General features: G+C 41.5%; 1 protein-coding gene across 1 annotated transcript in view; it reads left to right on the top strand.

Moving 5' to 3' along the window:
• Positions 1-22,871, top strand: part of RRAGD (Ras related GTP binding D) — a 51,718-nt gene that overhangs the window by 18,351 nt on the left and 10,496 nt on the right. The window contains exons 2-6 of the mRNA XM_049897253.1: positions 1,970-2,265; positions 11,574-11,773; positions 13,005-13,119; positions 14,300-14,442; positions 18,877-19,025. Coding sequence (XP_049753210.1) covers positions 1,970-2,265; positions 11,574-11,773; positions 13,005-13,119; positions 14,300-14,442; positions 18,877-19,025 — 903 coding nt within the window. The remainder of the gene's footprint in view (positions 1-1,969; positions 2,266-11,573; positions 11,774-13,004; positions 13,120-14,299; positions 14,443-18,876; positions 19,026-22,871) is intronic.

Here is a 22,871-nt window from a genome sequence, read left to right as displayed (position 1 = left end):
ATATGTTCTCTGGAGCAATATCTATTGAAGCCTTTTTCCCATTTTTAAATTGGGTTGTCTTTTTATTATTGAGTTATAAAAGTTCTTTATATATTCTGAATACTAGACCATTATCAGATATGTTACTTGCAAATTTATTTCCTGTTTTGTGGGCTTTATTTTCACTTCCTTGGTGAAGTCCATTTATCTCCCTGCCTCCCCCCACTTTTTTAAGTGTGAAGTAGGGGTGCAACTTCATTCTTTTGAGTGTGACTATCCAGTTGTCCCAGCACCATTTGTTGAATGGCTCTTTTTTTTTTTTTATTGTGCTTTAAGTGAAAGTTTACAAATCAACTCAGTCCCTCATACAAAAACTTATACGCACCTTGCTATGTACTCCTAGCTGCTCACCCCTGATGAGACATCACACTCCTCCTTTCCACCCTCTATTCTGTGTGACTATTCAAACAGCTCCTGTCCCCCACTGCCTTCTCACCTCGCCTCCAGACAGGAGCTGCCCACATAGTCTCATGTGTCTACTTGAGCCAAGAAGCTGACTCCTTATCAGTACCATTTTCTGTCTTATAGTCCAGCCCAATCCCTGTTTGAAGAGTTGGCTTTGGGAATGGTTCCAGTCTTGGGCTAACAGAGGGTCCAGGGACCATGACCTCCGGGGTCCTACCAGTCTCAGTCAGACCACTAAGTCTGATCTTTGTATGAGAATTTGAGGTCTGCATTCTACTGTTCTCCTGCTCCATCAGGGATTCTCTGTTGTGTTCCCTGTCAGGGCAGTCATCTGTGGTAGCCGGGCACCATCCATTTCTTCTGGTCTCAGGCTGATGTAGTCTCTGATTTTTGTGCTGCTCAATGGGTCTTATTTTTAATAATTATTTAGATACTTGATCTCGTTTAATTATCAAATTGACCCTGTGAAATATTTATTATTATCAACTCCATTTTACAGATGTTGAAACTGAGTCTCAGAAGCTAAGTATCTTGTCCAAGGTCTCACAACTCAAACGCTGGCTCTTGCTGACTTCAGAGCCCTAATATTTCCGCACTTAAGTAGGAAACCTGCTCAGGGATTAAGTGGTTGCCTAGTACTAAAGAACATTGTAAAACTAATCTGTATGTTTTGAGAATAAGGAAAAGAGAGGCTTACAGTGATTTGAGCTCTTATACTAATTCCTACTTTTAATTCAGTTATGCCTAATCCTATAGGATCCTTGACAAAGGATTTTTGGATTAAATGTCTGTTACTGGGGTCTAGAGCAGCACTGACTTACATAAGTGTCTGTGATTGATGGCAGCGTTCTGTATCTGGGCTGTCTAGTACGGCAGCCACTAGACACATGGGGCTATTGAGCGCTTGCAATGTGGCTACTGTGACTGAGGAACTGAATTTCAATTTTTATTCATTTAAGTATAAATAGCAACATAGGGACAGCATCGGCCTAGAGCCAGTGTGGACCTGGGAGAGGTCAGCTTCTCACGAAATCTTCATCTGCCCTCTGTCACAGAGTGAGGCTGAGGCCTCTAGTACATGCCCCTTTTCAGGCATTTGTGGCTTGGTAACTGAGAGCATAACTCAAATAAACAAAGTTCCCTTTCGTAAGTACCTAGAGACTGATGATCTAGGCAGAGAAGGTCATTGCTCCAGAAAAGTAAAACCTGGAGCCTCTTCCACCAACAATCTGCTCCAGGGAATCTCTGCTCCTTACATGCCAGATTCCGGCTTGTGATGTGGAATTACACAGTTTTTCTTGCCCTCTGGGATGGTATGAGCAGTAGTGAAACAGCATTTTTCAGTGTTTTGCACTTACCAAAAACTGTCCTTAAATGAGTAGGGTGGTGATTTAGTTAACACTCTGTATTTGGAAGAATAGCATCAACTGTGAATCATAAATCACATTTGAGGTGGAAGTGAAACTTCTCTAATTAACCGCTGTGAAAGTGTCTCACCCTCATTCTTGTTTTGTGGTTTCTCCAGTTCTGGACTTCAGCGATCCCTTCAGCACTGAAGTGAAGCCGAGAATCCTGCTCATGGGCCTGAGGAGAAGTGGCAAGTCGTCTATTCAGAAAGTTGTCTTTCACAAAATGTCTCCCAACGAAACCCTGTTCTTGGAGAGCACTAACAAGATATGCCGGGAAGATGTTTCCAACAGCTCCTTTGTTAATTTTCAGATCTGGGACTTTCCAGGGCAGATTGACTTCTTTGACCCTACATTTGATTACGAGATGATCTTCAGGGGAACAGGAGCACTGATATTTGTCATTGACTCCCAGGTAAAGCTCAGAGGCTCAGGGGGTACCTGCAGCCACTCATACAGGCAGCTCTGTGTGTTAAAGCAAGTTCATTTGTCAAGGTTTTGTTTTTTAAATCTAGAACAGGCCTTTCTGCCAAACAAGTGTTTCTCAGCCAGGACTGTCAGATTTTGGTAAGGAGAAAAGGCTTCATTCAGCCGTGAACAATAGCTGATCCTTGTTGTACGTGTCAAGTCGATTCCGACTCATAGAGACCTTATGTAACAGAGTAGAACTTCCCCACAGGGTTTCCTAGACTATAATCTTTATGGAAGCTCATCACCAGGTCTTTCCTCCTGCGGAGCTTCTGGGTGAGTTTGAACCATTAACATTTCAGTTAGCATCTGAGCCCTTAACCATTACAACCAGGGCTCCTTAGCTGGCACTTACCAAGCCAAAAGCAAACCTGTTGCCGTCGAGTTGATTCTGACTCATAGTGACCCCATAGGACAGAGTAGAACTGCCCCATAGAGTTTCCAAAGAGCAACTGGTTTATTCGAACTGCCGACCTTTTTGGTTAGCAGCCAAGCTCTTAATCACTGTACCACCGGAACTCCATAACTAACTCATAGGGAGCTATTTGTATCTCAGCCAATCATAGACATAGGAAACCTCTCAGGATAGAGGGCATCACGCTAGCCGTGACGGCAAATATATGTCATCCCCCCTTTGATAACCTGGAAAGCATCTATAAAACATCACAGCTTCTCTGTAACAGAAGGAGCCCTGGCGGTACAGTGGTTAAGTGCTTGGCTGCTAACTGAAAGGTTGGTAGTTCAAACCCACCGGCCGCTCGCTCATTGGGAGAAAGATGTGGCAGTCTGCTTGCATAAAGATTACAGCTTTGGAAACTCTATGGGACAGTTCTACTCTGTCCTATAGAGTCACTATGAGTCAAAATTGATTCGACAGCAACGGTAATTGGTCTCTGCAATAAAAATGTATGTAAATTTACACGTTAAAAGGTTTATTATTTTTCCTATGATCAAATAGTTCTAAGTGTGAACATTTTTCTTCTAAATCAAATTATTAAAATTATTACTGGAACACAAGATAGCATAACTGTATTTTGCAGTTTTATAGATGATTATTGAATATAAAAAGTAAAATTTGATTGGAAACATATCTCTTAGTAAGATGGATATTTTGTCCATGCTTGAATAAGACAGGATTTGGCATCAGTTCTATTTTTGTTTTCGTATAGACGTAAGCACTGAGAAATTTTGTTCACCTAAATAAACAGGTGAATGTCCATGAGTTTTGTTTATAGTATTTGCTCAATTATTTAAACTCCCTCCAAGTTATATTTTCCGAATTTTTCAGTTTTCCTGTCATGAAAAATTATTTTTAAATATTTTATAAAACAGATGTCCTGATTAGGCCCTCATCCAACTTTGTTGAAAGCAAAGAATTAGGAAACCCTTGTCTAACCCTGGTGGCACGTGGTTGAGAGCTCAGTTGCTAACCAGCAGTTCGAATCCACTAGCTGCTCCTTGGAGAAACCCTACGGGGGAAGTTGGTTTGTCTTGCAGAGCCTATTACCCAGTCATTAGAGTGATTGACTTTATCAGTACTCAGTCCAGCATTCTGAATTGTCTCTTGGACACAGGGGGTTTTTTATACCCAGAGGCCAGTGTCTACTGGAGTAAGATTCAAGTAGGCTAAGGAGTGTGCCTTTGTCTAGTAAAGTGTGAAGAGAGGGTGGAGAAGGGAAACTGCAGGACCACAGGTGGTAGGTCTCTACTGATCATGAAAGCACACATGTAGCAGGGAGTTTGAGTGGTGCAAAGGTTAACTCACTTGGCTGCCAACCACAAGGTTGAAGTTTTGAGTCCACCCAGAGGTACTTTGGAAGAAAGGCCTGGAGATCTCCTTCTGAAAAATCAGGCATTGAAAACCCTCTGGAGCACAGTTCTAGTATGACACACACAGGGCTGCCATGAGTCAGAATCGGCTTGATGGCAACTGGTTTACGTGTAGCAGAATTGGGATATTGGTGCTCTTAAACCTGTCTGTGCTTATGTACTCTTAGAAAGTCTGTCATGCATGCCCCAGCCTGAAGGCATGCCCAGCTACGAGGAATAAAAGGGAACAACAGGTCAAACAGGTATGCACCAAATTCACTCTGAAGGTTACGGCATTTCCTGGAAACTGTGGACCTACAAGGAGACCGATTGGCCACCTGCTGGCAGGCATTGCCTCAGCTGCACTCACAGCTCTTCCATGAACACCAGTGGTGTTACAGATGAAGGGGTGATGGAGACTTTTAGTGATAATGGTTCTGAACCCACACTTGGAAAACCATTCTCTGAGAAGACTGCGCATGCCTGAGTGGATAGTACATTATTCAGGGGGCTAGGGGTCTGTTTAATACAATTATGAAACTTTCTCCCAAGCCTTTCAGTTCTAAACGAATGGATGTATATATACATCCTGTGTGCTGTGGAAGCATGACCATGTGGTTAGAAGAGATTCTTTCTTCTTTGGTGGGTGTTGAGGAGACTGATCTATGTAGTCTTCTCCTGGTGCTCTACAACAAGCAGTTAACTCTCCTATCGTGGCCCATCCAGAAATGAGTGTGTTGCGCGTGTTTGCAGGGACCTGCCTCAGGTCCATAGTCTGCTGTCGGTAGCTGCTTTCCTGACCGTCCCACTTGTACTGACCTGTTTTCTGGCCCATCTGTGCCCTTGGCAATACCCCTGTCTTCCTGCTTCACGTCTGGCAGCCCATAAATTAGGGAGCTTGGAGCCCGAGGGGAGCAGCAGGAGTGTGTGTGGTTTCGCAGGGGAGCTCCGGGTTGTGCCACTCATCTGTCTCTCCCAAGCTCCATCTTTCTCCCCAAGACACGCTGCCCGTTTCTGTAGTTGTTGCACTAGGTAGTAGCAGCCCTACCCATGGGTAAGTAGATTCCAAACAGATTATTCATCATTTCAAGACAGTGGCTTAGTAAGTACTCACCTAAATACCATGTTGTGCTTGCGTAGCAGTTTATGTTTATGGAATTCAAATATCCAGTGCAGATCTATCTCATGTGTTTGTAATATGGCTCTAATGTGGCTAAAATAAGGCATACTTGCCTGTTTTAAAATTGCAGCTGTAATTTGGTTTTAATTTCACCTAAACATGAAAAGCAGACATTCAATTTGGGTTGGTAAATATGTTTTCTTTTTTAAGCTACAGGGCATAGAAAGGTCTGAGAAATTTCCTCTTTTGAACCTGCATTCTTAGAAAAAAAAAAAAAAAAGTGTGGGAAATACATTGTTGAGGTCTGTCGTTTACCAAAAATAACAAATAACTCAATAAGCAGTTTCAGAACTTATCTAATAAATTTTTCTATCGGAAATAGACTTAAAAATCTCTTTTGCAGGAATCTATGTGATGTGATTACAAGCACCAAAAAAATTCAAACTGTAGGGAAGCGTCTAGGCAGCTCTTTAGTGGCATTTGCTTTATTTCTAAGCAGTGCTCTGTTGGTCTGACACCTCGTATTTTTATTTCCTGCTTGTGAATTCTTCATAATCACAGGATTGCCAGATAAATATATCGCCAGGGAGAAAGTATGTCCTCACAGAAGGTTGTGAAAGCAAAGAAAATGAAAGCACATCCAGAGTGACTTTCCCTGAGGGAAACATGGGACCTGATGCCCCACAGAGTCTCCAGGGCCACCCCTGCCCCCTGAAGCCCTTCCACATACGCCTTGGATCCAAAAGAGAATTTGGCCCGTGTCAGTGATTATGACCTTCCAGTAATTCCTAGATCTAATATTGAAGTAAACACTAGGCAGTATTTTCCCCTCTGTTTTTATTTGTCCTGGAAGATAATAACAAATACAGACATTTCAAAATGGGAAACATCATTTCCAGTCCCTCTACTCTAATAAACCAAGTATTCCTTTTTTCTCTCTTCCTTTTAATGTCATTTTTGAGTGCTTATAGCTATGTACCTCTTCATCAGGTAGTTGGTGTTTTAGTCATCTGGTGCTGCTGTAACAAAATTTCACAAATGGTTGGCTTTAACCACAGAAGTTTATTCTCTCACAGTCTAGTAGGCTAGAATCCAAATTCAGGGTGCCAGCTTCAGGGGAAGGCTTTCTCTCTCTGTTGACTCTGTGCAAAGGTCCTTGTCATCATTCTTGCCCGATCAAGGAGATTCTCCACGCAGGAACCCCGGGTCCAAAGGATGCACTCTGCTCTTAGCTTTGCATTCTTGGTGGTATGAGGTCCCCCTGTCTCTCTGTTCCCTTCTGTCTTTTATATCTCAAGAGTTTGGCTTGAGACACAATCTGATCTTGTAGATTGAGTCCTGCCTCATTAACATAACTGCCCCTAATCCCATCTCATTAACATCATAGTGATAGGATTTACAACACAGGGAAATCACATCAGATGACAGGATGGTGGACAATCATACAATACTGGGAACCATGGCTTAACCAAATTGATACACATATTTTTGGGACAAATTCAATCTGTGACAGTTGGTAATCAGACCGTGGGGGTGATTTTATATGCTTGGCCAGGGAGGTCAGAGAAGTAGTTCCTGATTGTTGGAGATGGCGATGCTGTCTTCACATTGGTTTGTTTCACTCACAGGCATGCCCCCTTAACTCCCTTCTTCAGTTTAAGATGTAAGCAATAATAATTGTTTGTTTAAGTAGAATTTACATACAGTAAAATGTACCCATTTACATGCACAGTTGAATGAGTTTTGACATTTATGCACTTAGTCATCTAGTGCTGCCATAACCGAAATACCACAAGCGGATGGCTCCAACAAAGAAAAATCTATTCTCTCACGGTCCAGTAGGCCACAGTCCAAACTAAGGGTGTCAGCTCTAGAGGAAGGCCCTCTCTCTGTTGGCTCTGGGGGAAGTTCCTTCTCATCAATCTTCCCCTGGACTGGGAGCCTCTCCAAGCAGGAACCTTGGGTCCAAAGGATACACGCTGCTCCTGATGTTTCTTTCTTGGTGGTATGAAGTCCCCAACTCTCTGCTTCCTTCCCTTTAATCTCTTGTAAGATCAAAGATGGTGCAGGTCACACCCCAGGGAAACTCCCTTTACATTGGATTAGGGTTGTGACCTGAGCAAGGTGTTACATCCCACCCTAACCCTCTTTAACCACAGGCAGAAATTATGATTTATAACATGTAGGAAAATCACAAAATGGAGGACAACCACACAATACTGGGAATTGTGGTGTAACCAAGTTGACACGTATTTTGGGGGGAAGTAATTCAATCCACGACATGCACCATGTAACCATCCCCACAATCAGGATGTAGAATGTTTCCACTACTGTAAACAGTCTGCTGGTGGTGTTTCTGAGACAGCCCCCTTAACCCCCATTCCTAGGCAACCACTGATCGGCTTCCTGTCACTGTTGTTTGCCTTTTCTAGGATTTCATATGTGTGGAAGCATACAGTAGCAACATTAGTTTTTGAGATATTTTAAGGTGTTAAAAAAGTGCTGCAAATCATTAATCTAGAATTTTTACTTCTAAAACGCTTAATCTGCTGGCCTCTATGTGTAGTATTTGCCTTTCATTGTAAACAACTCTTGACAGAGTGTGAAGGGTGAGAAGACTCCATTTGCTATTTTTCCTGTGTTCATGTTTTTCTATTACTATCTTTAATGTTTTGGTTTGTCTAGAGACTAGGCATAAGTTTTTATTTAGTTTGGGAAAGAATGCAAAAAAAAAAAAATCCCCTGTTATATTGGCTTTCTGTATTTGTTCAGGTTTAGAGTCGTAATAGGAGCCCTGGTGGTGCAAAGGTTAAGCACTCTGCTGGTAACTGAAAGGTTGGCAGTTCCAACCCAGCCAGCGGCTCCACAGGAGAAAGACTTGGTGACCTGCTTCCGTGAAGACTGTTGTTGCTGTTGAGTGCTATCAAGTCAATTCCAACTCAGTAGCCCTACATAGCAGAGTAGAACTGCTCCATAGGGTTTCCTAGGCTGTAACCTTTGTGGGAGCAGATTGCCAGGTCTTCCTCCTACAGAGCTGCTGGGTGTCACCAGGGCTTCTTCCGTAAAGATTAAGCTAAAACCAAACCCACTGCCCTTGAGTCGATTCTGACTCATAGCGACCATATAGGGCAGAATAGAACCATCCCATAGGGTTTCCAAGGCTGCAAATCTTTAAGGAAGCAGACTGCCACATCTTTTTCTTGTGAAGCGGCTGGTGGGTTCGAGTCACCAGCCTTTTGGTTAGCAGCCAAGTACTTTAATCACTGTCACCAGGGCTCCTTTTTGTAAAGATTACAGCCTAGAAAGCCCTTTGGGGCCGTTCTTCTCTATCACATAGCGTTACCATGAGTCAAAACTCAACTCGATAGCACCTAACAACAACAGTCATAATGGGTGATGAAAAGTCCTTTAAGTTCTGTCTTATAAATCTCTTTTGTTTTTGGCTATAAAAATAGAACCTGTCCACACCCTTCAAACTAGTAAAAAATTAAGAGACCTGGTAACACCATATATTGGTGAGGGTGTCTGGAGCATGGGGCACTCTATAACACTGTATATTCAAGTTGAAGGTGTGCATACCTATGACCCAGCCAGGCCTTGTTCTGGTTTCAACCCCTGGGGAGGATTTGCATTTCCACCCCAGATATCCTGAATCAGAATCTACATTTTAACAAGATCCCTGTCATGGATTGAATTGTGTCCTCCCAAAATATCTGTCAACTTAGCTGGGCCATGATTCTCGGTATTGTACGATTGTCCACCATTTTATGTGATTTTCCTGTAAGTTGTAAATCCTGTTACTACGATATAATAAAGTGGATTAGCGGCAGTTATATTGATGTGATCTATAAGATTAGATAGTGTCTTAAGCCAATCTCTTTTGAGATATAAAAGAGAAGCAAGCAGAGAGACATGGAGACCTCATAACACCAATAAAACAGGTTTAGGAGCAGAGCGCATCCTTTGGACCTGAGGTTCCTGTGCTGAGATGCTCCCTGACCAAGGGAAGATGGATGACAAAGACTTTCCTTCAGATCCCACAGAGAGGGAAAGCCTTCCCCTGGAGCCAGTGCTCTGAATTCAGACTTCTAGCCTACTGGACTGTGAGAGAATAAACTTCTGTTTGTTGAAGCCATCCACTTGTGGTACTTCTGTTACAGCAGCACTAGATGACTATGGCAATCCCCAAGGACTCTCATGTATAATAAATTTTGAGAACCACTGCTGTACTTACTAGTGGTTCTCAGAACTGGTCCCTAACCAGCAGCATTAGCATCATCTGGGAACTTGTTGGAAATGCAAATTATCAGCAGGGGTTCAAACCAGAGTGAACTTGCCCTCAGTGCAAGCCCCGGAAAACTCACAAACAGGCACAAACATGTGCATGAGACTGTCCACATTATCATTGTTTATACTAATACATAATTGGTAGAGCAGTTAAAAGGAATTATGCACTGGAGTTATGTAGTTCATTATAGGTGAATCTCACTGACATAAAGTTGAGAGAAAAAGGCAAATTATAAAATTGATTTGGGGCAGCTTGATTCTTCTATAAATTTTAAAATGATCTCAGTGAATTCTGTATGTTGTTTAGGGGTATGTATGTATGTATCAAATGTATGAAGAGATGAGTGGGAGTAAATACTAAACTTAGCACGGTGGTTGCCTGTGGAGGGCAGGTAGAGGAATAAGGTGGGCTGGGAGAATGGGGGGAAACACTGGGTTTCAGCGTCTACTGTTTTATTTCTTAGACTGAGAGATGGATACACAGATGTCCCTTTTATTATTATGTAGGTGTTGAGTGTTGTATGTTGTTGGTTGCCACCAAATTGATGCCAATTCATAGCGACCCCATGTCATATGTGGGAGTTAGAATGGTGTATTGTGTAATTTAGGGCAGTTACTTTGGACCAGGGGTTGACAACATTTTTCTGTAAAGGGCAATTACTTTGTGTATTGTGTAATTTAGGAAAATTACTTTGGACCAAGGGTTGACAACATTTTTCTGTAAAGGACCAGATGGTAAATATTTTAGGCTTTGCAAACTACTATCTCTGAGGAGTTTCCACAGAGGAAAACTACTCAGCTCTGCTGTTGTAGCATGAGAGCAGCCATAGACAATACATAATCAAATGAGTATGACTGTGTTCCAATAAAACTTTATCTACAAAAAATGGGCAGTGGACCAAATTTGGCCCATGGGCCAAGGTTTACTGACCTCTACTCTAGACCACTGATTCTCAACTTTTTTCCTAATGGTTCCTTCCCCCTCTGCCCAGTGACCCATATCGTGTCTCTATCTCTTGTTGTTGATCTCAGTTTACCAAGAGTCTTGGAAAGCTGGGAAGAATGATCCCAGGGAGGTCCTAGGTGTTGTGGGGCCAGTTTTTCTTCATGAATCCCAATGACCAACAATCCCTAATTTTTGACAAGCTATGTAGACACCTGTAACTCTGGTCGTTACGAGTGTCATCAACCTAAATCACAACTGCCTACAGCTACGTAACTTTTTATTTTTTAAAAATTATTGAGGTGAAATTCACCTAACTTAAAATTAGCCAATTTAAAAGGAACAATTCAGTGGTATTTAGTGCATTCACATCCAAAACATTTTCATCACCCCACAATAAAACCCTTCGCCCATTAAGCAGTTTCTCGCCATCTCCCCTCCCTTCAACCCCTGGCAATCACCAATCTGCATTCTGTGTCTATGAATTGGCTTATTCTGGATCTTACATATAAATGGAGTCTTACAATGTTTTTAGGTGGCTGGCTTCCTTCACTTAAAATATTTTTGAGGTCTAGCCATATTATAACATGTATCAGTACTTCATTCTTTTTATGGCTAGTAATATTCCATTGTATGTATGTGCCACATTTTGTTTATCCATTCATTAGTTAATGGACATTTGGGGGATTTCTGCCTTTTGGCTATTGTGAGTAGTGGTGCTATGTCCATGCATATACACATATTTGTTTGAGTACCTAGCTTTTCTTCTTCTAGGTGTATATATAGGAGTGGAATTGCTGGGTCATAAAGTAATCTAACTTTTTGAGGAACCTCCAAACTGTTTTCTGCACTGGCTGAATCATTTTACATTCCCTTCTACAGCTGCCTTTCACTAGTCTTTAAGAAAACCTAAGTTTTCAGATTTGAATTCTGTGAAACCATAGAATTATTTTGGCCTTTGCAAAATATTTTTGGGGTTGTACTCATGTAGTTTCCAGAGATAAGGGTGTATATATGGAAGGCAGTTTAGAAGGCTTCAGGAAGCCAAGCCACTTCTTCTGGCGCCTGCACTAACAGGGTGCGTCTTTGTTCCTAGGACGATTACATGGAAGCCTTGGCCAGGCTCCACCTCACAGTGACCAGGGCCTACAAAGTCAACACCGACATCAACTTTGAGGTGTTTATTCATAAAGTGGATGGCTTGTCAGATGACCACAAAATTGAAACCCAAAGAGATATTCACCAGAGGGCAAATGATGACCTTGCAGATGCTGGATTAGAAAAAATTCACCTCAGGTGAGAACAGAAACCGTGCTGAGGTCTCAGTATTAGATGGAAAAAAGCAGGTTTGGGGTCCAAAGTCACCATGACTGGCTTGGCATGTGCAGTCATTTACCCGTTTACCCTATTTTGTGCTGTAGACATTGGGATAGGATTTGGGAAAAGCAAGCTTTGAATGTGCTTATTCTAATCGTTGGTAAAAGTAGTGTTTTTGTTTAAGCATATGGTCAAAGCTAAGATTCTCCCCCCTCAAGTATGAAGCACATAACATAAAACCCTGGACATAATCCAATAAATTAATAGATGTTGAAGTTTTCAGTTCTTCATAAATATGATAGTATCTATAATCAAAAATGGCTCCCTGGGTGGTGCAGTTTGTGCTTAACTAGGAACTGAAATGTTGGCAGTTCAAACCCACCCAGAGTGGCTTGGAAGAAAGGCCTGGTGATCTGTTTCTATAAAGATTATAGCCAAGAAAACCCTATGAACAGTTCTACTCTGTGACACATGGGGTCTTCATGAGTTGGAATCTACTGGACAGCAGCAGGTATAATCATAAGTAGAGGAGTATTCTGAAAATAATTCAAATAGAGATGTCCACAGAGGAAAACCACTTTGCAGTCATTTTTAGTGTGGTGGTACATGCATCATTCATTTTGCACATCAGAGAATGAAAAAATGAGATGTTTCAGTATCCCTAATATGATAGCTACTAACTGGACACGCTAATGTTGTCTGTGGTTGTATGCTACCGAGTCGATTTTCAACTCATCGTGATCCCATATGACAGAGCAGAACCGCCACATAGGGTTTTCTAGGCTATAATCTCACAGCAGCAAATCGCCAGGCCTTTCTTCTCCCACCAGTTTGAACTGCTGGCCTTTCAGTTCACAGCTGAGTGCTTAACTGTTGCACCACCAAGGCTCCTTGGACAACCTGGCAGGAGTGTGTAAAAATGATTGTCTTGCAGAATCTGAGGAAGATGGTATGGGCACGTACTGCTGCATTTGTAAGCCTTCTAATCCAGCCAGTCAGCAGGCAAGAAGAGCCATAGTTCTTGATTTTTGAAGGTGGAGTAGGGTGGCTTGCTCATTTTTTTACAGAGGTCATTTTTAATTTGAAGGAATAGAAAGTGCGTGTTAGAACTGTAGATACTGAAGAGAGGTTACTGGTGTTACAACATAGCCTAAGCAATCTAGTCCTCAGTCAAAAGGAAAACGTGATGAAATATTGTTTCCTCTTTCAGCTTTTATCTGACAAGCATCTATGATCATTCAATATTTGAAGCTTTTAGCAAAGTAGTCCAGAAACTGATCCCACAACTCCCAACCCTGGAGAATTTGCTAAACATCTTTATCTCAGTAAGTACATAATATGCCTATGTTTTGCAGAATTTGAGAATGACGTTGCAAGAGTAAAAAAAATCTACTTACTTCTGCTCATGCTTATTGCAATTCAAGGTCACTTGAGTGTTACTTTTGAAGATTACCCTTTGATTTTTTTTTTTTTTTTAATTGGCAAACTTCAATTTTGCAAATATCTTGAGAGGCAGTGACTTTTCTCACTGTACTTTTACCCTGCAGAGTGTGCTAGGCCACCCCGCCGTGCCGCTTCCTCAGAGGTGATCCCCACTCCTGCCTGCCCACCAGCCTGACCTGTGCCTCTGGCAGCCCTCAGTGCAGTGAGCATAGAGGCGCTCATAGATACTGTTTTGCGTCCCTTAAATTTTCACTCCTGTGTTTCACTGGTAGAGTTGGAGTATTTATTCAAGCTGTAGGTGATCATTCAGTATTGATAGAGCTCTAAGATAGGCGGCATAAAACTTGATTTTGGCAATAGGTCATATATTGTTAAATATATTTTTATTTGTTTAACAAACACCATATGAAGAATGTGCTGAATGAGTCCTACAAACCACCAGCTCCAGGCAGACTCTGCAGAGTTGCAGGTGAGCAGGGTCACTTTAGGAGACCTATTAATTGGACTCACATTGGCCCTGTCACTGCACAGTTTGGGGTTAGTTTGTTTTTTTTAGAGTTTAGCTGCTAACCAGAAGGTCGTTAGTTCAAATCTGCCAGCAGCTCCTTGGAAAATGTATGGGGCAGTTCTACTCTCTCCTCTAGAGCTGCTATGAGTCGGAATCGACTCAATGGCAGTGGGCTTTTTGTTTGTTTAGATTTTTTAAATTTGTTTTTTTAATTTACAGTTGATAAAATGCACTTTTTTTGGTGTATAATACTATGTTGGTTAGTTTTGTTACTTGGCTTTTTCTGTACTACAGGTACACCTCTAGGAGTTGAGAAACACTGCCCAATTTGTTTACTTAAAGTTAATGATTTACAGTAATTAACTTCTACTTTTCGTTTCTGATGCAGTTCCATTGTTAAGAAGTTTATGACTATGAAGTTTAAGATGTAATGAAGTGCCACAACTTAAATTTTTAGTGATGCAATTTTACATTGAGGATGGCATATAATTTTATCTAACTATGATGTTTGAAATCAGCTGTTACTGTAAGGCAGCATCTTCTTTTTGTTTCAGAATTCTGGGATTGAAAAGGCATTTCTATTTGATGTGGTCAGTAAAATTTATATCGCAACTGATAGTACCCCGGTGGATATGCAAACCTATGAGCTGTGCTGTGATATGATAGACGTGGTTATCGACATCTCTTGTATTTATGGGTAAGTAAAACATTCTTAAAGGTCACACAGTCAACCCATACTTCTCTTTCATTACCTTTAAGACAGTGTTGCATTCACGTATGAGCTTTTAATACCTTTGTTTTAAATGACCAAGATCTATAAATAGCAATACCATTTGATGTGTAGCAACAATAATTATTCAACAAATGCCTGGCATTGTGCTAATAATCTCATTGCATGCATTATATTATTTAATTCTCAACTATTCCACGAGGTAGGAATTACTATTCCCATTTTACAGATGGAGGAACTGAGGCTCAGAGTAGTTAAGTTTCTAATTTCAGCTCACACTGTCAATAAGGGATGAAACTAGAACTTGAACTCAGGTCAAGCTGATTCCTGGCCCCGCTACTGAAAAATCTGCCAACATATAGTGTCATACATTTGGGAGAGACCAATAGGATCTTTGAACTCTAAATAAATATATTAGCAACAGTTAATTATTATCCTCTTTGTTACAGGAATTAGCTGCTGGGTTTTGTTTTTAATATATACTTTTGGTTGTCTTCTATTATGGGCAGCAGAGAGAATTATAAAACCAAGCAAACAACATTACCTGTTTATTATTATTTATTGTTATGGTCTCATTACTTTCCTAGAAAACAGAACTTTATGTACATTTAAAATAATACAAAATAAACAAGGAGTAGAGAAATTTGATTGTTACCAGTCATAGACACAATTCTACAGCTGTGGTGCAGAGTGAATGGGTATGAACTAGTTTGTGTTTGTCTATCTTACTCGGACGTCAAGATGGTGCTGTCTATTTGTATTGGACCTTACATTGTCATCAAATCATGGATGAGGTAAAGGTTTTGTAAATGTCCCCTTAAAAAGTCCACCAGAGCTCTTGTTCCCTTTGCTCACCTTCCTCTTTACTCACTGGCTAGGAACTGCTGTACACAGCTTGACACCCTCCCTCTTCTCTCAGCTGCTGCTGAGAGTTTCCGTCTCGCCATTTCTCTGTTTCACTGTGTGAAAACCTTTTGCCCACTCAGTTCAGATTCTCTCTGTTAACTCTTAGCTCCTGCTTTTCTTGCTGAGGGCAGGGCAGACAGATTCACATGAAGTCCAGCCCAGGCGCTCAAAATAAATATAGGTAATAGAGGAAGAAATGAATTCCTGTGTGGTTGTGTGTGCATACGCACAACATACTTTTGTAACCTTCCCAAGTGAATATTTGGTATATGTGGTGTGACCTTACTAATCCAGAGTGTCGTACAAGCATGTGAAAGTCATTCTCAGCTATGAGGCCCATGTGCCCATTTCCTTCGTGCACTCCCTCCATTTACTTGGCCAAGAGGAAAGACCAACAGATCTGAGTGTGAATCCCAGTTCTAGCTGTGACCATAGGCAAGTCATTTAAGTCCCTTCATGTATGAAATAGGAAAGTGATACTTAGCTCATAGGATTATAGTGAGGTTGAAATATCATCAGGCTCATAATGTTGTAGACCTTGGATAAATGTAGCTACCATTATTGTTATTAACATCTGGCTTTAGAAGTAGGCTTTATTTCCCAAGAATACTGCCCGGTAGTATTCTATTATTTTTAAACAGTAACTAGATGACCTTGAGATCGTCATGGAAGCTGAATGTACCCTGATTACACCCAAGATTGCTGTTGTAATCAAATACAGTGAGCAACACAATTAATCTGGCACATATTTAACGATATGCATAATCATTGTTGTGCCATATGGTAATTAGACATAAGTGGTAAGTTGTTCATGTAAATGATGCTAATCAGAGTTACTCTTACCCAGCTAAAACAAACATGGGGAGCCCAGAGGGGCTGGAAGGAGGAGGAAGCTGGGCTCTGCTGTCAAATTATTTTCCTGTGGTAGAGTGTAGTGTGCCTGAGAACGTACTGGGCTCAGTCAGAACCAGTCTGGGTCACAAGTGGGGTGTGGCTCTGGGTTTCATCGGATGCTTTGCTGCAGTGACAATGAGCCAGCTCAGTTAACCAGGAGGGGGCGGGTCACGAATATGTGTAGAGCCTGGGACTCTCACTGGGCAGCCAGGAAGCAGGTGGCCTTGTAATTGCCCATGTTGCTGCCCTTGCCCAGCTACTCAGTGGAGACAAGCAGTCCCAAGAAGAGGTGACCTGGTGCCTCGGGTCTGCTCGGGAATGTCAGGCAAGGTTCTGCTGCAGCTGGTCAGCTGTACACACACACTTTAAAATAAGTTCCGTTGTCATCTGTTTTCATCACTTTGTAGACTGTCACCTTCCATAATGGGGGCGGGGGGAAGGGTGGCAAGACAGACTTAATGAAATGCTTGTATTGTAGAGTATTTTAAAGGAAACGTAGACATCTACTTTTGAAAGTATTTTACACTCGGCTGCTCATCAAAAGATCCTGGCTCTACCCCGATCATGAACTTATATTATCTCCTTCGGCCTCAGTTTCCTCAGTACCTAACTTAGAGGATTCTTACGCCTAACAATGCACAGTAAGGACTAAGGTGGTGCCTGTCATGTAGTAAGTGCTTATTATGGAGTCCCTGGGTGGCGCAAATGATCAAGCGCTCAACCGGTAGCCAAAAGGTTGATGATTCTAACCTGCACAGAGCCGCCTTGGAAGACAGACCTGGCAGTCTGCTTCTGAAAGATCACAGCTTTAAAACCCTGTGGAGTGCTGTTGTACTGCTTAACACTGGGGTCGTCATGAGTCAGAATCAACTTGACAGCAACTGACAACAGCAGCAACAACTCTTATTATGTGAAGGTGATAAGGTTTGGCACCAGCTGAATTATTATACTGCATTGGTAAGGTTTGGCATCAATTCCTGTTTAGTCAAATTTGTAGTTAATTTTTCATAAACTTGTTGGTGTTGTTAGGTGCTGTCGAGTCAGTTCCGACTCCTAGCAACCCTGTTTACTACAGAACGAAATATTGCCCGTTTCTGCACCAACCTCATAATTGCTGCTATGTTTGAGGTCATTGTTGGAACCACTGCATCAGTCTTCCTTGTTGAGGGTCTTCCTCTTTTTTGCTACCATCTACTTTACCAAGCGTGATGTCCTCCTCCAGGGACTGGTCTCTCCCAATAATATGTCCAAAGTATGTGACATCTTTGCTTCTGAACACTTCAAAGAGGTCTTTTGCGTTAGATTTGCCCAATGCAGTACGTCGTTTGATTTCTTGACTGCTGCTTCCATAGGTGTTGATAATGGATCTAAGTAAAATGAAATACTTAACAACTTCAGTATTTTCTCCATTTATCATGATATTGCTTATTGATCCAGTTGTGAGGATTTTTGTTTTCTTTTTGTTGAGGTGTAATTCATAGTGAAGGCTGTAGCCTTTGATCTTCATCAGTAAGTGGTTCAAGTCCTTTTCACTTTCAGCAAGCGGAGTTGTGTCATTTGTATAACGTAGGTTGTTAGCCTTCCTCCAATCCTGATGCCTCGTTCTTCATATAGTCCAGCTTCTCGTATTATTTGCTCAGCATACAGAGTGAACAGGTACAGTGAAAGGGTACAACCTAGACACACAGCTTTCCTGACTTTAAACCATGCAGTATCTCCTCGTTCTGTTCTAATGACTACCTCTTGATCCATGTACAGATTCCTCATGAGCACAATTAAGAGTTCCAGAATTCCCATTCTCTGTAATATTATCCATAATTTGTTATGATCCACACAGTCGAATGCCTTAGCATAGTCAATAGAACACAGGTAAACATCTTTCTGGTGTACTCTGCTTTCAGCCAGGATCCTTCTGACATTAGCATCTTCTAAATCTGGCTTGCATTTCGGGCAGATCCCTGTCCATTCCAGGATTTTGGCTTTCACGTCTCTGTGTGTGTGTGCGTGCGCACCATTGAGTCAATTCCAACTCATAGCAACCCTATATGACGGAGTAGAACTGTCCCATAGGGTTTCGCAGGCTGTGATTAATCTTTATGGGAGCAGATCACCAAGTTTTTTCTCCTGCAGAGCTGATGGTGGGCTTGAACCACTGACCCCTAGGTTAGCAGCTAAGTACTTAACATTGCCCCACCAGGGCTCCTTTTGTGTCTCTTAATAAGCTCCCTTTATTTGGAACAGTTCTTCAGCACCTCTTTTTCATCAGACCATGCTTCTGACAGGCTGTTTATTAGGAGCAAACAAGAAGTCCTGTGGACCACAGAGGGGAGAAGAGTTAACTTCTGTTCCTCACCTGTGTTCCTCAGGTGCCTGGACAGTTGCTCAGCTGTGGAAATAGCCACTCATTGTGCTATTAGGAAAGTGACTTTCATACACTGTTTACGTTCTTGTGATTGTGTTTCTGAGATCTTTTGCTGAAAGTCACTGTAACTACTTACCATTACGATTATCATTCTGTGTGTGAAAGATGGTCTCTATCACTGGGTTATAATATGTCCTTTCTCAGTAGTCAAATACATTTTGGTTTCTGTCCCCATTCAGCCTCAAAGAAGATGGAGCTGGAACCCCCTATGACAAGGAATCAACAGCCATTATTAAACTGAATAATACAACAGTTCTTTATTTAAAAGAAGTGACAAAGTTCCTGGCTCTTGTTTGCTTTGTCAGAGAGGAGAGCTTTGAAAGAAAAGGTAATTTTTTGTTTGTGATTTAAAAGAAACATTTCAGTTTAGCATAATACTGTTTTTATTGCTTGTTGAATGTGGATGGACAACACAGTATGGTCCTTGCAGCTTCCAGACTTTTGTCATAGGCCTCCTTAGCAGACGGGCAGCCTGAGGGGGCCGCTGACTTCTGGTCTAAGTGAACCAGCCTGCCCTCTAGTGGTGCAGCTGTAATGTGGCGGAAGTAGAACTAAGTGGTTCTCCCAGGGGCCTTAGATTTTATGTGGGTGAATATTGTTGTGTGCTGTTGAGTGGATTCCGACTCTTAGCAATAAAGTCTCTTTATAAGGAGAGGACTCCCTGAACCTACCCTGAGGGTGGAGTTCTCCCTCTTGGCCCATAAGAAGGCGTTTGGTAACTCTTGTGACCATTTGTTCTCCCCACCAAAAGAGAGGACGACAGAACTCATACAGCATTAAACTTAGACGGTATGTACCTACTGTTCCGCTTTCATATACTCATAAGTCCTGAAAAAACACAGGGATATATAGCATCATGATTCCGAAAAAGTAAAAATGAGTATACTTAATGACTTCACATAATTTTAGGGCCAAATATAGTTTGATTTTAAAACAAGCAATTAACCTCATAAAACCCAAAAAAACCAAACCTGTGGCCTTTGTGTCGAGATACCCTTATTTTCTACCTACTGTCTACACAGTAGGAGCCCTGGTGGCACAGTGTTTAAAGACTCAGCTGCTAACTGAAAGGTCAATGGATTGAACCCATGAGCAGGAAAAAGATGTGACAATCTGCTTCTGTAAAGATTTCAGCCTTGGAAACCCCATGGAAACCCCTTCTCAGTGCATCGTATCAGGGAGTTTCATGATGTTGACATGGCATTGCTGGTGATGTTAACCATGACCACTTAGTTAACATAATGTCTGCAGGGCTTTTCTGCTGAAAAGTTTTTATCTTTCCCTTTGTAGTTAATAAATATTTTTGAAACTATGAAAATCCTGCTTCTCCACAAACTTTTGTCTACTAATTTTATCATGCATCAGTGATTATACAATTAAATGTAAGCAGGAATTTGTCCTTGGGATCTTTGGTAGATTCCACAGCGCAGTAGTTAGATGTTCATCTCCTAACCAAAAGGTTGGCAGTTTGAATCCACCAGCTACTCCTTGGAAACCCTATGGGACAGTTCTACTTTGTCCTATAGTGTCACTATGAGTCAGAATCGAGTGGATGGCAATGGGTGGGTGGGTGGTGGTGTGGGTCATCTTTGGGGATAGGCAGATTTTGTAGTATTTAGTAAGGTAGCTAGAAACCTAGGTATTATATTTAATATTGTATTTAATATATATTTAGTATTGTAACTAAGAAATGTAAGTAAGTGGGCATCATTTTAAACTTGTGCTATTTAGGGTGACCATTACTGGGGAGTTCCTGGGATGGGGGACGTCCAGTGCTAAAACTGGGAAGTCCCCTGGCAGACTGAGATGAAACTCTCATGTGTTGTTGTTGTTAGCTGCTATCAAATTTATGCCTGACTAATGGCAACCCCCTGCATGATGAAATGAAACACTGCCGGTCCTGCTCCATCTGCATGATCAGTTGTGAATCAAACCATTGTGATCCATAATGTTCTTATTGGCTGGTTTTCAGAAGTCAATCACCAGGCCTTTCTTCCTAGTCCAGCTTAGTCTGGAAGCTCAACTAAAACCTGTTCAGCATTATAGCAACAAGCAAACCTCACTGACAGAGGGCTGCTGGCTGAGCATGAGGCGCGTTGGCAGCTATAATGTAGTTGTCTTTAAAAAGAACCTAATGTTTGTAAATGCAAGAGTAGTTTGATTTTGTTGTTGTTGCTTTAATCGCAAGTGTTGTTGAGTCCTGTTGGTAGTGATAATCAAGGTTTGTTAATTAGCTGTTTCTCGTCCTGCTCTCATCCTGAGTTTCATTGATGCTGTCCGTGGCTGCTTTGGCAGAAAGGAGACGATGGAATGCAGATGTGGGGTTCTTGGTCTTGACGGCATATTACAGGCACCTTGGGAGGGAGGCGGGTTAAAAAGCACGGATAGCTGGGCCTTGCTCTAAGCAATTAGAATTTCTGGGAGAAGGCCTTGGCTTTGCTGATTTTTTTTTTTTTTTTTTGAAGTTCCCGGGGTGTTTTTAACGTATAGCTCCAGAGAAGGATGTGGGACTGCATTCACTGTGAGTGGTGGTGAAGATAGTGTTTATTTTGCTCATGTCTCTGTCTTTGCATTTTCCACTGCCTTTAACAGAAGGGTGCAAATAGAAAACACTTTTTATGAATGCTAACTTCCTTTGAAAACCTAAGCTGTGAACTTTTACTTTTTTTACCCTTAAGACTTCAAATGCGGCAAGATTACTGCTATATTTTCAGATGTGCAAAGATGAGTAAGTTCAGATTTATCTCTGAAATTTTCCCAAGCTAGTATTTAATTGCACCCTTCTCATTGAGCCAACTTCCTTTAGCTAAGCCAGCATATCTTTTTCTTCCTAGGCCAGTTTATTGCATATGTAAGCAGAGGATTTTGAGGTTGTTGTCACATATGATGGCCACATTCTTACTAAATAAAATTATTTCTTTGCTCCTTGTTTATTTTTGTTATTTTTCATCTTTATTGACTCATTAGGCTTTTCTTGAGGAAATAGCCTCCTAAAGTACTGCTCTTGTGGCTCACTGTCACTTCAGAAGCACAGAGGCTCCACCCCCCACCCTCCTAGGTTTTCCTGCTCCTGGAAGCTGAGATGGTGTCTCTTCCTCCCCAACCCCCTACCCCAGTGTATTTGCAGTTGTATGACTGATTTGAAGAATTTCACTTCCTTGGCAGGATTCCCAATTCTATCTTTGGTTGGGGCTCTGAAAGCATCACCTGACTGGATGGAAATAATTGTCAGGCTGTGGGAAAATAGCTTGGTTATTTTAAAAAGTTTAAAGATGGTAAATAGAACCAACCACCTTATCCTAAGTGGTGTAAATACAACGTTTGCTCTCAACTCTTAGACCGGTTAACGGTAAGGAGGAAAGTGCATTCTATTGTAATGTACTTCCTCAAGACCTTGGATGACCTTTTACTCTGTTTTTGTACCACTAAATTATTTCTGCGGACACATAAAGATTTCTCCTCTGCTATTTCTCCATTTAAAATTGAGAAGCTGCGACTGTCATTAGTACTTTTAATTCCTGAGATCGGAGCTGACTCTTTTTTTTATTCACCTTTGCTTTCCTCAGAGCTTAAGACCGTGGCTTAAAATATTTGATTGATAGTTTGACTTTGAGATCTCAGCCACACTGTAACTCAGGGTCTACCTTCATTCGGAGTCAACTTAATAACACCTTTTCTAGGGAAAAAGTTTTTTTAATTAAAAATATATCTTAATTGTAAACCCCCCCCCAAAAAAAAACCTGTTGCCGCCGAGTCGATTTGGACTCATAGCGACCCTATAGGACAGAGTAGAACTGCCCCAAAGGGTTTCCAAGGAGTAGCTGGTGGATTCCAACTGCTGAGCTTTTTGTTAGCAGCCATAGCTCTTAACAACCAGGGCTCCTCTCAGTTTTAAGGAATCCTTAATTCTGGAAGGTAAGACTACAATTCCTGAAGTCCAGCTCCATACTTTCTGGAGATCTGTGGGCCTTGTGTTACGACTGTACCTTTACCGCCCCCTACTGGCTTGTCCTGGCCATGTCAGACATGAAAAGATGGGAGTTTTTTTTTTTTTTTGTAGGGTCCTGGGAGTTGAAATCAACTCAACGCCAATGGATTTATATACATATATAACAAAAACATGTGCCATGTCAACATCTCTTACATGTACAATTCAGTGACATATGTTCATTAT

Source organism: Elephas maximus, chromosome 1 (genome assembly GCF_024166365.1).
Source record: "Elephas maximus indicus isolate mEleMax1 chromosome 1, mEleMax1 primary haplotype, whole genome shotgun sequence".
Classification (NCBI taxonomy): Eukaryota; Metazoa; Chordata; class Mammalia; order Proboscidea; family Elephantidae; genus Elephas; species Elephas maximus.
Note: the sequence above shows the minus strand (reverse complement) of the source record. Positions and strands in the feature narration are given on the sequence as shown.